We start from the raw sequence: 15,149 nt of genomic DNA, 5'->3' as shown, positions 1-15,149 counted from the left end.
ATCTCATTGCATCTGTTCTGCTTTTCAATGGGCCAAATAGCCTACTTCTGCCCCTATATCTGTAATCTACCTATGTCTAAGATGCTTGTAGCAAACATGTAAGAACATCAAGTTTTTCCAAGTTCACTTGGTAATAAACTCTTGAAAAGCACGTGAATAGTTAATGCCACTCTGATATTTTTGCTGTAGTAGCTGCCTTATTAGCAATAATAAGGCAGAGGCACATTTGAACAATTGAATATTTCCCAAACCTGCAAAATGGCATAACAGATGTACACAAGTGAGAAAAATGACCCAGAGTATGCTACATCTGTCAAGAACTAAATGATAAAACCATATTTGTCCATTTAACAAAATTTATTTTTGTATAAATATATTTACCAGCAAATGTCACCAAAATTAGCCATGTAAGTAGAAAAATAAAAATTGATTTTCCCATGTGGACAATATAAATTTCAAAACAAACATTTGATCATTACACAGCAGTAAAAACCATAATAAAATGCTTAAATTCACATTGTTAATATGCTTAAAAAGGAGAATTCAAATTTAGTCAACCTTATTTGATTTTACCAGAACAGAAGTTACTGGTTAGAGGCTTCCACTACATATATTTGAATGTTATATAAAAGATACAATTAACTCAAGTGAACAGGACTTACAATGAGTGCACGTGACAATGATTAATTACTAAATGTTTGTTAATGCGGTTTAAACGAGACCAACACCAAAATTAAGGTGCAAACTTACTTTGAACACAGACTACATTACAGACACTAGATAAATAACTGTAGGACAGCATTGCAGACTTCTCTATTCTAACTGATATTCTGGTTGTAACACCACTTCATAAAGCATAACATTGCAAGCAAATTTGAAATAATGAAACACAAATGAATGTGGAAATACTCCTCTGGTTGAGATATACAGAAATGAAGAAGTGGAAGAATAACAGAAAAGGAAACCTTTCTGATAAAGTATTCCACTGTCTATCATCAGCAGGTCTAATGCTTTACAGCAGTCAACCAGTGTAGTCAGTTTTTGTTATATAAATGTTTTGCTAATATTAATCTGGAATTTCACCTATTTTTCCATGGAAATCACAAATCAGCAGTCCGCTCACTGGATAGGTTTTTATACCAAAGATGCATTTTACTAAAAAGGAAGCAGTCCCCCACTACAAGTGCAAATTTTCATAAACTGGATCAGCACATAATTATGTCTGAAAGAAAACAACGGAAAACAGAAGGGAATGAGATGCAAGTCAGGAAGTAAAATGGGAAAGGGATAATGGAAGAAACCAATGACGGCGAGAAAGAGTAAGAAAAGGATTGTCTGTAGGGTAAATAGTGGCAGTGGGAAAAGTAAAAACAAAAATCTGGTAGAATCTAGAGGAGAGAATTTGGGCTCTCCACCTCCACGATTCCCACTGTATCCCAAGTAAGGTGAAAGGAAGCACCTCTTATCGTCATTTTATCACTGAAATCCAGAATCAGTACACGCATTAGCTAAATGAGAGAGTCTCCTTTTCATTTACGGAGTGTTACCTCCCTAGCATGGTTGACATCAGGAAGGGTATGATTAAACTGCCAATACATAACCTATCACTTCCTAATTAAGCCCATAGTCATGGGCCTCATTGCAAGCTGCACAGTCATTGTAAGTTAATGTGGCCCATTCACTATTGTTACTCTATTTACAACAGTTAAATATTATTCCCTGGTAAATACATCACCAGATATGGAATAAATAGAAACAATGGTTGAAACTATTAGAGTTTTACAACTTGGAGATGCTTATCCAGATGTCCAGAGTCAAGCTAACAGCACACCATATGGACAATGACACTAAATGCTTGGTATGTTTTGCCAAAATGGAGACATCTGTGCAAGTGTTATACAGGTTACAGGACTGGTTTTCTCAATTATTTTAAACTAGATCTATTAACAAACGTTTGCAAACAGTCCTAAACAGGCAAAACTGAGTGATTCCACTTCAGCAGACCGAAGATGTAAACACAAAAATGAGATTTTCTCAAAGTGTACAATTATTCAAAGTGGTTGATTTTTTTTTTAAATAGAAAAATTTAAAACACTTAGCACATCTGAAATGTATGTTTGCACGGTAAGTGCTGCATTTAAACATAAGCTGATAGCAATTGATAGCCATTAAAAAAAAATTTCTATCCAAGTTTCAACTGAAAATGAAAAGCAGTCCATACACAGTCTTCATTAATATTGCACCTAACTTCCAGAGTCATGCTCTATTTTTGACTTGTGTAATCAAATGTGTGACAGGGTAATGAGCATGGCGTGTGGATAACATTCATGTTCATTGGCTCAGCAAAAATACTTGCAGCAGCAAATTTACATAGGGATACCACACTTACTAATTTGATACTTTTGAAGAAGCCAAGTGTATTACTACAGAAACTTAAGGCTGCTCTGGGTTGGAGTTTTGGCTGTTAACTGCTACTAAAAATAAACCCAACACCTTCTGTTTTCCCAACAATATATATGTGAATAAATAATGCAATAGAATGCTAGATTTTTTTTTCTCCTACAATCCAAACCGGGAATGAGGAATAAGATGCATTTGTCAATGTTGATTGCAGAACAAGGGCTGGATATAATCACGAATTCCGTTAGTGTTGGAATGATGGTTTTTTCATAATCACTGTCAAACGCAACCATTTAAATTATTTCTAAGTTTTGAAATTACCTGTAAATAGCAAATTATAAAACAAAGAACTCTCATAAAATAGAGTCCATATCTTGTTAGGTATAGTAGAACTTGTTCACTTTGTTTAAGCTATGAAGCTGCAATACTTCAGTTCTTTTGGGTATATACTTAAGTTGCCGAACCTTTGGTAACCTTCAGATGGAAGAGTTTAATCTGCCTTTACATAATTACCCCAACTGCTAAAATATTGAAATATGGCAGGTTGAATCAAAATACAATTTCCATATTTCAAACAAAATTTTGTAGTCCAATGTCCTATTCCTACAATAAATATGCATTTTTTATAATAGCCTAATAGAAAGACTTGTACAGTTGAAACATGTGCAAAAAATGACATTAAAAGATATGCAAGTGGACTATTACCTCTTTTGGCTTTGAGTTTTTTTTTACATCAAAGAACAAATCTCAGCACTCAAGATATTCAATAAAAAATTAGTGCATGCGTCCTTTGTTCGAGCTTGGCAATCCATGGAAATCCACAACATTTATGCTGTTGCCAATTCCTCTTATTTGAGCAGCAAATGATTGGCATGAACCTTGGTTTGGATTCCACAGGAATATAGGTGCAACCCTATATGCAGCCACAAGTTGGACAAAGCTGGGACACTAAGGCTCGAGTGCCCACTTCCTCTTGGATAAGCAGAACACCTTCTGCTATAAAGTTGCTAAAATCCGCAGAAAGGCTATCGCAACAATGAAAAACACCTGTCCGACTCCCAGAACCAGAGCTTCAAGGGGCACCATTTGCTTTGTTGCAGCTCTGTAGACACCAGCAATAGCTGCACCTGCAAAACAGTTGAGAATTTTGTCACTTGGCTATTATATATGTAACATTCATATCCAAGCAGCAGCAACATAATTAAGTAGATCTGATGACAAAATCCAAACAATGTTTCAACATCAGCAAGTTTGGTCACTGTGAAAGCAAATTACATTTATATGGTGCCTTAAACAGGAAACTGTAACAATCCCACAGGACTTCATAGGAACCTGGGCTCACTGTTCCTACTTTCTCCAATTCCTTTGATCTCTTTAGCCCCAAGAACTAAATCTAACTCCTTCATGAAAATAACTGCTCTGGGAAAGGAAGAAACTACTGGAAATTTCAGTTTACCCCATCTCTTAAACAATTGTTATGTCAGTTAAATTTTATCCACCCTGACAGTAACCACTGATGGCAAAAGACTTTCTCCCAAAATATGGTGGAGAATAGATACAGATAATTTACCCTGCTTTATGATGCTACTTAAAACTGTAATCCTGACTCAGATACTAGCATGGCTGACAAGGCCTGTCAAAGTCCAGAAATCAACAAGGACTTCCATAATTATGAAACATTTGCATCAACAGAGGGTAAGGGGAAAATTAAGATTTTCACTGTCCAAGGGCTTGCTTTTCAAATGGTTTCTCCATTTATGTTCAATAGGATGCAAGCAGTGCTGTCAAAGCCTGCACGTAATGTCCATGAGAAGATGGTAGTGAAACACTTTCTTGAATTACTGCAGTGTATACATTTTGGTAGCAAATCAGGGTAGGACTTATAAACTTACGTGTTAAGGTTCTGGGGAGTGTTGCCGAACAAAGAAACTTGAGTGCAGGTTCATAGTTCCTTGCAAGTGAAGTTGCAGGTGGACAGGGTAGTGAAGAAGGCGTTTGGTATGCTTGCCTTCATTGGTTAGTGCATTGAGTATAGGAGTTGAGAGTTGACGTTGTGGTTGTACAGGACATTGATGAGGCCACTATTGGAACACTGTGTTCAATTCTGGTCTCCTTGCTATAGGAAGGATGTTGTGAAACTTGAAAGGGTTCAGAAAAGATTTACAAGGAAGTTGCCAGGGTTGGAGGGTTTGAGCTATAAGCAGAAGCTGAATAGGCTGGGGCTATTTTCTCTGAAGCATTGGAGGCTAACGGGTGACCTTATAGGGGTTTATAAAATCATGAGGGGCATGGATAGGGTAAATAGGCAAGATCTTTTCCCTGGTGTAGGGAATCCAAAACCTAAGGGCACAAGTTTAAGGTGAGAGGGGAAAGATTTAAAAAGGACCTAAAGGACAACTTTTCTATGCAGACGGTGGTGCATGCATGAACAAGCTGCCTGAGGAAGTGGTGGAGGCTGGTACAATTACAATATTTGAAAGGCATTTGGATGGGATATGAATAGGAAGTGTTTGGAGGGATATGGGCCAAATACTGACAAATGGGACTAGATTAATTTAGGATATCTGGTTGCTATGGACGAGTTGGACCTTAGGGTTTATTTCCTTGCTTTACATCTCTATGACACTATGTTTATATGGTGTTGGTACTCCCTCTGTTTCTTAGTAGAGAGAATATGAACCAGAGGCCATGAGGTATGGTAATGTAGTTCCAGGTCAGGATGGTGGAAAAAAAAACTTAACAGGTAGTGATGTTCCATATTTCTGCTTCCCTTGTCTTTCTAGATGTTAGAAGCTGCTGTCGAAGTAGCTTTGGCAAAAGGTCATACGTCTTGGAGATGCTACATACTGACACCCATCCTTGCAAGTGGACAGTATTCCATCACATCCCTGACTTCTACCTTGTAAAAATGGTTGGCAGGCTTTGAAGAGTCAGGTGGAGATTGATTTGACACGACATCTCAGACCCTGTACTTTTTCTTGTAACCATAACATTTGTTTGGCTGGTCTCATCAAGAGTTCGGTAACCCCTAGATTATGGATTGTGGTGGTGCTGGAGACGGAGAGGTCATTGATTGCCAAGAGGAAGTGGTTAAAGACACTCATGCGGTATGAAATGTCACTTGTCACTCATCAGCCCAAACACAAACGTAGTCCCGTACGTGCAATACTGGACTGCTTCATAGTCTTATTAGTTGGGAATGGAACTGATCATTTAACAAACATCAATAGTCTGATTTTATGTTGGAGGGAAGACCATTGATGAAATAGCTGAAGATGGGCTGCCTTGGATACTCCATTGAGTAGCTCCTTTAGCCATAACCTAAGGCTCAGATGACTGACCTTCAACAACCAAAGGAATCTGTGCTATTTTTGATTCCAAACAGGGAGAGTTTTCCCCAGAGACTCCACTGAATTCAATTCTACTAGCTTCAATTGATACTGCCTTAATGTTAAGCACCTTGATGTCACCTGGCCATTCGGAAACTTTAGACTAGGAGAAACAAATATTAAGAAACTATCGCCAATTAGTGAAACAATTCAAAGTAAAAACTTACTGGTCAACACTGTTGCAGTGATCGGACCCAAGATTCCAGCCAGGATACCTAGTGACATGAATCGTCCATATTTGTGGTGCCTCAGCATCACAAATGCCAGTAATCCAGCAGGAACATAGATAAAAACCGTGGACAGTAAAGCCCAAAGGAACACTGCATACCACATCTCTGCAATTCAGAAAATAAAAACAATTAGGCCAAAATCAAAAACCATTTTGGAAAAAGCAAACCTGGTGCTGAACAGAATCCATAAATCCTCTTTAACAGTGTTGTGCTCTCTAGGAAGATAACATTCAAACCAAAAACAGGAAAAAAAGCCTTTTAGTTCACATAGCCCTTGTCCAAAGATAAATGCATAAGAAATAGTAGGAGTAGGCATTTGGTCCATCAAGCCTGTTTGTTTATCTTCTCCCTCAAGACTACCTTCCCACACTATCCCATATCACTTATTAGCTAAACATAAATTAACCTCTACCTTGATATAGACTCAATGACAGATGTGATACCTCATTGGGGTATCACGCTGGAAATCAAGCCTCAATGGATTTTATTAAGGTACACCAAATCCGAACTTACCTGTCTGATAGACCCAGGTTTCTGTACCTAACAGAATGACTATTTATGACAAAGATTCTAGCTGAGGGTAAACAATTATGAGCTGTCAACATATAACTAATAATTAAAAGTGACTCTTTCAAACCCCTCCCACACACACAAAAATGATTGGTCTTGAGAGTGGTGGGAAAGCAGTTTGGTGGTCCCAGCACTCAGGATGCAATGGAGGGTTTCCTTCGGCTTCTCAAGTCCTTCAGTTCTTCCGCTTGTTCACAGCGAGAGCAAGCGTGTCACACATTATAAACTTTCAAATTATTAGTGAAAAGCAAGAGCTTGCAGCATCTGTTGGGAGAAAATAAACTGGCCTTCTGGAGGCTTTACATATTTTACGAGCATAAGCGACAGCAAGAACTGGTCATAACTTCACAAACTAATGAACAAATTGGTGTTGTCCAAATTTCAGCAGGTCTGGAAACATCTGTTGACAAAAGAAAGAGTTGAAGCCCAACATCAAGAATGCGATTGACATTATCGTGGAGGCCTGGGGTGATGTCAATAAGGACTGCTTGCACGTAGTTTGGTGGAAGCTTCTCCCAGACTTTTTTCAAGATTTTAAAGGCTTTGATCTGTCAGAGGAGCTCCCAAGAATCAAAGAACATTGCGTTGATCTTGCAAAGCAAGTTGGATTTGAAGAAGTGGAGAGTGAGGATGCTCGAGTCCCACTGTGAAGACCACTCTACAACAACTTGTCGCTGAGGGGGAAGAGGAAGCTGGAGATAAAGAAGTAGTTGTTGAGAATGCAGTACCATAAGAGCTTTCCACCTCTGTTTCGTCTCCTATCCTGAGGGAAATTGAGAAGCAGTTGCAGCTCTTAGAGGACACAGATTACAAATGCAGAATGCAACAGGATAAAAGTTCGTGGAATAAGATCTTATTTGGCAGCCTAGGATCAGCTTCTTCATGGAAGAAGAAAAAGGGCAAAGCAGCAAAAAACTGGATGCCTTTTTTAAGCCAACCCCCAAGAAACACAGTCATAAGACAATGAACACAGCTGTCCACTTGGGATCAACAATTTTTCGCCCTAACCCTGCAACCACAACTGCACCTGAAGGTGATATTGATGATGATGACGATGACAACCCTCAGCCCTTCCATTAACAACAGAGCCACGTCAAAACCTCCTCCCCCATCAAGTCATCTTGACATTTTTTCAAGATAAAGGTGTTAAAATTTACTTTTATTACATTATTAGATATGAATTAAACATTTATTCAAACTGTGCTATCCTTTGTGTTAGGCTTTTGAGTGATTTTTGAGCAATTTGAGTGATTTTTCTGGTGGTCTGCCCCAACCCCACTTTTCCCATAGGCACTGTTATTTCTATAGCGTTATTTTCTATAATGCGATGTTGCGCAGGAATGCAACTATCGCGTTACACCAGAACTGACTGCATCCTCTTTTGTGTGATCAAATCCTTCTTGTAATGCTGTGACCAGAAACATACACAGTACTCTAGTTGTGTTCCAAATAGAATTTTGTACTTGCTAACATAATCCCACAGCTGCGGCACAGCATTTGGGAGCAAAGAAAAGGAATGTATCCATGTGCATTCTTAGCTAGCTTACCTACTTGTCCATAGACATCAGAATACAAGGCCATTTGCCTTCAGAGGTCCCTGTGCACAAGGAACCTACTATTCATCTTGTACTGCCTTGCCTGGTTGCACACTCTAAATTTTCCAGATTGAACTCAATTTGTCGCTTTTCTGCCCACTTGGCCAGTCCATTAATATATTCCTGTAATCTACAGATTCTGTTTTATTCACATCCATACAGCCAGTTCAGTTCTTTTTAATAAGTGCTTCTTAAATTATACTCCCTACTCTGGCATGGCAAGCAGCATTAATATCACGTGTGCAAAACAATGACCATCTGAAACAAAAATGATCATCAAGGAGCTTTGATCAGGTTCTATGTCATTGCCATCATTGTATTCATTAATACTGTAACTACAGGGGCAATCAGAGGCTAAGAATTCTGTAACAGTGCCTGTTTACCATGCACAAATCACAAATCCATTTACCTGGATGAACATAGTTCGAACTATTTTCAGAAGCTTCATGCCACCCAGGACAAAGCAGTTTAATTGAAGTTGTGATGGATAGGATGCCAAGCAATAATCACTCCCTTCACCACTAATGTACAATGATAGCTGTCTGCACCCATCTACAAGATACACTGAAACACTTCATTAAGGCTCCCTAGACAGTACCAACCAAATATCTGACCACTATAACTCAGAAGGGCAAGGGCAGCAGATGCATGGGAGCAGCACCACAATCTGCAAGTTCCCCTTCAAGCCATACACCATCCTGATTTGGAAATCTATTGCATCCCTTCGCTATTGTTGGGTCAAATTCTTGGCACTCCTACTCTTACAGGAGATACAGTCATCCACAGCGCTAAGGATTACAGCAGTTTTAAAGGCAATCCACCACATCTCCAGGATATTTAGAGATGGGCAATAAATGCTAGCCTAGTTTGCAAACCCACATCCCAGGAATAAGTAAAATAAACAGCTTCAGCATACCTGATATCAATGGCAGTGGGAAACTGTCCACTGGTTGGAGAGACACATAGTTGTGGTTGTCAGATCAATTGTCTCAGGCCCAAGTTAGCAGTGCAGGAGTTCTTCAGGATAGATATTTTTAAAATCAATCAACCTGCTCCAACATGTTATGACATACCTCTGGAGTAGGTGCAGCTTGCTGAACCATTGATCATCAACATCCTGGGGGCTACCACTGTCAAGAAACCCAACTGCAAATGCCATGTAAAAACTAGGGCTAGAACTGGAGGTAGAGTTTGGTAAACCTGTGGCAAATAAGTTCTGTCCTGATTTCCCAATTCAGCGTACGGTGTATCAGGAACTTTCAGAGGTGTGGCAGAATACTTTCCACATGCCTGGAAAAATGCAGCTCCAACAACACTCAAAGCTTGATACTATTCAAGACAAAAGCAGTCTGCCTGAATGGCTCCCCCCATCCATCACCTCCACCACGGATGGACAGCTGCATTTATACATTTATAAAAAGGACTGAAAAACTCAAAGCTCCTGAGTTAGCATATTCCAAACACACAACCTTTGTCACATAGAAGGACAACTGAACATGATCCGAAATTCCCATCCAAGCCATCCTGATTTGGAACTATATTGCTATTCATTCACTGTCACTTAGTTAAAATTCTGGAACTCCCTGCCTAACATAGCACTGCGGGTGCAGCTACACCTGAGGGACTGCAGTCATTCAAGAAAGTAGCTCACCAATGCCTTCTCAAGGGCAATTAGAGGTGGGCAGCCAACGGTCTTACCAGTGACACCCAAATCCATTGAAAATGAATAGTTGTGAGTAACATACTTGACACTCAAGTTGACATGTATGGTTGTTCACTGAAAAACTTAACTGAATTGTGACCTGGTTGCAGATCCTTACTTTGTGTACTTGTTATTATATGAAAATGTTAGTTAATTCTTAAAGTCAGTTCACAGAATGTATATGTTGTGATCAGGCCAACATTAATCAATCCCAAGAATTTTTCAGGTGAGACGCCATCTTAACTATACAGTCCATGTGGTGCAACTAGCGATGCCACTGTGTTGAGTAGGGAGCTTCAGGATGTCTGTCTGACAATAAAGAAATGATACTGCATTTCCAAATCAGGATGGTGTCAAGATTTGGACTGTAACTTGGAGGTGGTGGTAGTTTTCTCAAATACCTACCGCAAGTCTATGCAGGATGGTAAAGGCCATGAGTTTGAAGATGCAGGTGTTTAGGCAAGTTGCTGCAGCACATCTTCTCGATGGGATATACTGTAGCGACATTTGTGCAGTGAAGGTAATCAGTGTTGAGAAAGACGGATGGGCTGAAAAAGACGGATGTCCAGAACCAGGGGTCACAGTATGAGAATTCGGGGTAGATTATTCAGGACAGAGATGAGGAGACATTTCTTCATCCAAAGAGTGGTGAGCCTGTGGAATTCATTACCACAGGAAGTGGTTGATGTCAAAACATTGAATGTATTCAAGAGGTGACTAGATATCGCATTTGGGGCAAATGGGATCAAAGGTTATGGGAAGAAAGCAGGATTAGGCTATTGAGTTGGATGATCAGCCATGATCGTGAAGAATAGTGGAGCAGGTTCAAAGGGCCAAATGGCCTCCTCCTGCTGCTATCTTCTATGTTTCTATATTTTGTCCTGGATGACGTTAAGCTTCTTCAAAGTTGTTGGAGTTCCATTGGATCCAGGCATGTGGGGAGTATTTCAGCACATTCTTGATTGGTGCTCACTAAATGGTGGAAAGACTTTGTACAAATAAGATGCAAGTACTCAATACAAAATACCCAGTTAACAAACTGCTCTCATAGCTACGATATTTGTATACAGGAGCTCTCCTATAATGCGATAGTTGCATTCTTGTGTGACCTTGCTCTTTGGAAAATCCTGTTATAGGGAAATCGCTATACCTGTACAGCAGAAAGTTCGTGTTATCCAAAAATGTCCGCTATTCATAAATTGCGTTACAGCCAATTCGCATTAATGAAACACGCGTTTTGGCAGAACTACCCGTAGTTGACCCTGGTAAGTTTTTGGCCACTGGTAACCTCGTGATATTGACTTCTATAACATTACTGTTGAACATTAAAGAGACAGTCATTGCCTGGCAATGACTTGGCACAAATGTCATTTACCACTAATCAGGTGCACATTGGCACAGTGTGTGTTATCTGAGGAATTCCAAACAGAACCAGACATACTGCATTATCAGTGAATATCCCCAGTTCTGAGAAGGATGGTCATTGATGAAAATGGTTGGGACACCACACTATCGAGGAACTCCTATAGTAACATTCTGAAAGTGAGACGATTAGCCTCCAACAACCCAACCACATTTCTTGTGTTAAGCACAATAACAACCATTGAAGAATTACCCTAATTTTTACTGACATGGATTTTATTCTGGCTTCTTGATGTCACAGTAGTCAAATGCTGCCAGACAGAATGGAAATAACAGGCATTCAGAGCAAGATTTTTAAAAAAAAATCAGAATATGTGTGCCCTGGCAGAACTTAAATGAAGTCTTGGAAAGGAGAATATTGGCAAATGTTACTTGGTAGCACCGCTAATGACCCCAGATAGACACAAATCATAATTGGCTGGGTTAGACTTGTTCCATACTGTGGACAGGACATACTGGACATTTTTTTACTTTGTGGATCAGATGTTAGCCACATAGTTGCACTGCAATAGTTTGGCTAGAGGTATGTTGAGTTCTCGAGTCAGTACCAGCCATGCTTGTAGTAGGCCTCTCTACAAGCTCATAAATGTTCGTGGGTTCAAGTATGACAATACTTCCCTCCTCCATACTGGAGCACAAAAATCTAGGCTGACTCTCCACTGCACCACTGAGTAATTGTTATACCATTGAGGTAGCCATCTTACAAATGGATGGTTAAATTTAAACCTGTACAGGTGGTGGAGGCAGAAACCCTCAACATTTAAAAGTATTTGAACATGCACTTGCAATGCCAAGGTAGACAAGGCTATCGGCCGGCCAAGTGCTGGAAAACATGATTAGAATATTCTGGTGATGGTGTCTGTGCTAGTCAAAAATAATGGGCCGAAAGATCTTTTTCTCGGTTGTAGATCTCTATGACTCTATCCATCACCTCAATTAAACAGGTAAGATCTCATGATGCTATTTCAAAGCACTGCTGTCGTATTAATCCCTAGTGTTCTAGCCAATACTTGTCCCTTAATTGTTTTTAAAATGTGGACACTTTTACATTGTATTTTGTAGGAGCATGCTGCAATTTCCTACCTCAGAGACAATATCTCTTTGGTTTTAAGCACTTTGCCTTTCTTGAGCTTCTGGTGTCCCTTTTTTTTGAAAAGCATTACAGCCTGGATTTTGTCCTGGCTCAATCTTTGTTGTAATCAGTGCACTCACCTTCTTTTTCAATATCACACTATATGCCACAATATGAAATTACAGAGGGAGTGATATGCAAACAAAGAATAGAAATGTTGGAGCATTATGATCTGCAAAAGTAGTGAGTAGGAGGAAATTATTGGGGGCGTGGGAGGGGGCGTACAGTTATCTAATACGTGCCAGTAGTACAGGGCAATTTAAAGAATAAATCTGAAGAAGTTGTCAGGAACTTGTTTGGATCTGATATACTACTGGAAAAATCTACACCAACAGGCAAATAAACAGTAGGAACATTGCTTATATAATCCTATTCAAAAGGTGCACATTCCACACTTTTTGAGAAGGCTAATTCGATTTCTCGTAGAGAAAATTCGAGTCATCGAGATGTCAAATTATCTAAATGGTGCACAGATTCCGTACCCCAGGGGCCTTTGATACGCCTCAAAACTCCAACGGGTACGAAAGATTCAGCGCAAAACCCACCGAAACGAACTTCAGACTTTCTGAATAAAAAAAAACGAAAGAACTGCCGATGCTGAAATCAGAAACAAAAGCGTAAGTTGCTGAAAAAGCTCAGCAGGGCTAGCTGCATCTCTCAGAACAGTTCTGAGGAACGGTCACTGGACCCAAAAGGTTAACTCTGACTTCTCTCCACAGAAGCTACCAGACCTGCTGCGCTTCTTTTTGTTTCAGACTTTCTGGATCCCGTTGCGTGTTTGCGTTCCTTTCAACTGCGACCTCATCGCGAAAGCTCTCAAAACTGAACACTTTCAAAGCATCACCCTACCCTGACCAATAACATAACCGATACACGGGCGAGAGCAGCGGGGGCATCATGCAGAACGGGCGTTCATAATGGACAGTGACCCAGGGGAATGTGCGGAAACGAACCGAAACCCTCGAGGGGAGACCCGTGTCCCTTGGAGCCACCCGAACAGATCGGCGGTACCTAGCCCATCAGCGCAATCGCCCTGACCGGTTATAGTCAGACTGACAGGCCTTCTCGCCATGGAGACGGTGGACAGGAAGCGGCAATAACAACGCGGCCACCTTCCTTCCCTCCCTCGGGAGCCGCCTTCACTCACCGGAGAAATGGCATATAGACGCGGTGATGTTTCCAGGACAGGTCGTGTTGCCGACCCGGGGGACTAGGCCCAAGCTCAGGATCTGATGCACCGTCAAGCCGCCGCCGATCGGCATGGCTCAGCCATCAACGCAGTGCCGACCATCTAGTGCGACGGGAAGCCCGAATCGGCCTTCAATAACAACGTCGCCATCACAACGACCACCGAGCACAGCAGCCAGCGATGTGGGCGGGGACACCTCCTGATTGACACTCCCGTTCGCCATTTAGAGACGACGCCGCATCGCATGCCCGCACACCAGCCTTGTAATCAAAGCCAATCAGAGCTCGGCACTGATCAGCTCCGCCCTCTTCCCCTCACGTCTGCCGGAAAACCAATAAGATGGCATAAAACTTGACAACGTGAGGAATAACAGCCAATTGTCGCCGAGTATTGGCGAGCCTTCTGACAACCTGTGGTACGTCATTACGATTGATGTGCAGCGTGGCCAATAAGATCTCATGATGTCACAAAAGGGCGAAGGCTAGTGGGACTGAAGATGGATCGCCTTGATTTAGTAGAGTCTTGAAATTCTGGTCGGCTGATTCGGCACTCATTCTATTTCAAACAATCTCATGATAACTACGTTATTGTCTCTGCCTGTCCTATTTGTGAGATGTTGCAGGTCTTTTTCCCTGAGCCAAGTGACGCTCTGGGAGCTCTAGAGTACCGAGACAGTTGTGTTGAATGTGTTGTGGTGAAGCGGTGACTGGATCTGGTAGCAGCCGCTATTTGACCTGGTGGAGGGGGAGGGGGTCTCGAGTGCATCCGGAGGCCGGGCACCGGGAACCTACTACCCCCGCAGGAGTCATGTCGGATTCCGAGTCTGAGAATTACTCGTCGGAGGAGGATGAGGATTACGAGCCATCAGGTGATGGTGGGTCTTTGCTGTCGATCCGCTCACTAACAGTTAGAGAGCTGTGAGGGTGAAAGCTACCACACAAACACCAGTAACACACTTGCTCGGCTGTAAATCCCAAACCATCGCACACCAGAACAAACTTGGGAGTGCTGAGTCTTTTTTCCACCCCGAAATACCCTATATCCTCGTTTGCAGTTGTGATCTGGTGGTTGAGATATTTGAATTGCCGCTGTTTCTAATAGAGCCAGTCCAGTTTTTGAAGTTCTGACTATTATTGGGTGCTTTGTAACTGGATCCTGGACACAACAGCACGCCAATGGAAGGTCTTTATGGCCCTTCGTGACTGTGCCAGTCAACAGGGTTTCCTTTGCTCACCCAACTTTCCGACTCCTGGACTTAAATTTACAGGGTTAGAAGCTAAATTTTTAAGTTTATTTAAACGCGGTAAGAGTTTCTGCACGTGCCGCCCCCTTTTTTTTCAAGCAGCGGGGTCTGGACTCGGGCCGCCCTCTGGATGAATGGTTTGAATGCAAATATAGACAGTGTGGTGGTGAATTTAAAAGGTGATCCGGAGGAAAGCAAAGAGACACTATCAAAATATTATTATTAGCAAGGAAAACACAAATATGTGTCCGAAGAACCTGAAGGAAAAGGATAGCGA

General features: G+C 41.2%; 2 protein-coding genes across 10 annotated transcripts in view; one reads left to right on the top strand and one right to left on the bottom strand.

Annotated features, from left to right (window-relative positions):
* Positions 1 to 336: 336 nt before the first annotated feature.
* tmem170a (transmembrane protein 170A) lies at positions 337 to 13,841 on the bottom strand. The gene is made up of 3 exons (XM_020519603.2): positions 13,588 to 13,841; positions 5,957 to 6,124; positions 337 to 3,527 (listed from the first exon to the last, which is right to left on the bottom strand). Exons 1-3 carry the CDS (start codon positions 13,700 to 13,702, stop codon positions 3,397 to 3,399), a joined length of 414 nt encoding a protein of 137 aa, XP_020375192.1. The 5' UTR covers positions 13,703 to 13,841; the 3' UTR covers positions 337 to 3,396.
* A 292-nt stretch (positions 13,842 to 14,133) lies between these two features.
* cfdp1 (craniofacial development protein 1) overlaps positions 14,134 to 15,149 on the top strand; it is a 176,052-nt gene continuing 175,036 nt past the window's right edge. The window contains exon 1 of one of the 9 annotated variants that reach the window (XM_048605872.1): positions 14,134 to 14,503. In XM_048605872.1, the coding sequence (XP_048461829.1) occupies positions 14,314 to 14,503 (190 nt within the window). In that variant the 5' untranslated portion in view covers positions 14,134 to 14,313. The remainder of the gene's footprint in view (positions 14,504 to 15,149) is intronic. The other 8 variants (XM_048605871.1, XM_048605873.1, XM_048605874.1 and 5 more) reach the window with 8 other exon arrangements.

This window comes from Rhincodon typus, chromosome 15 (assembly GCF_021869965.1).
Source record: "Rhincodon typus isolate 14 chromosome 15, sRhiTyp1.1, whole genome shotgun sequence".
Taxonomy (NCBI): Eukaryota; Metazoa; Chordata; class Chondrichthyes; order Orectolobiformes; family Rhincodontidae; genus Rhincodon; species Rhincodon typus.
The sequence above is the reverse complement of the archived record's forward strand: the minus strand, read 5'-3'. Positions and strand labels throughout refer to the sequence as shown.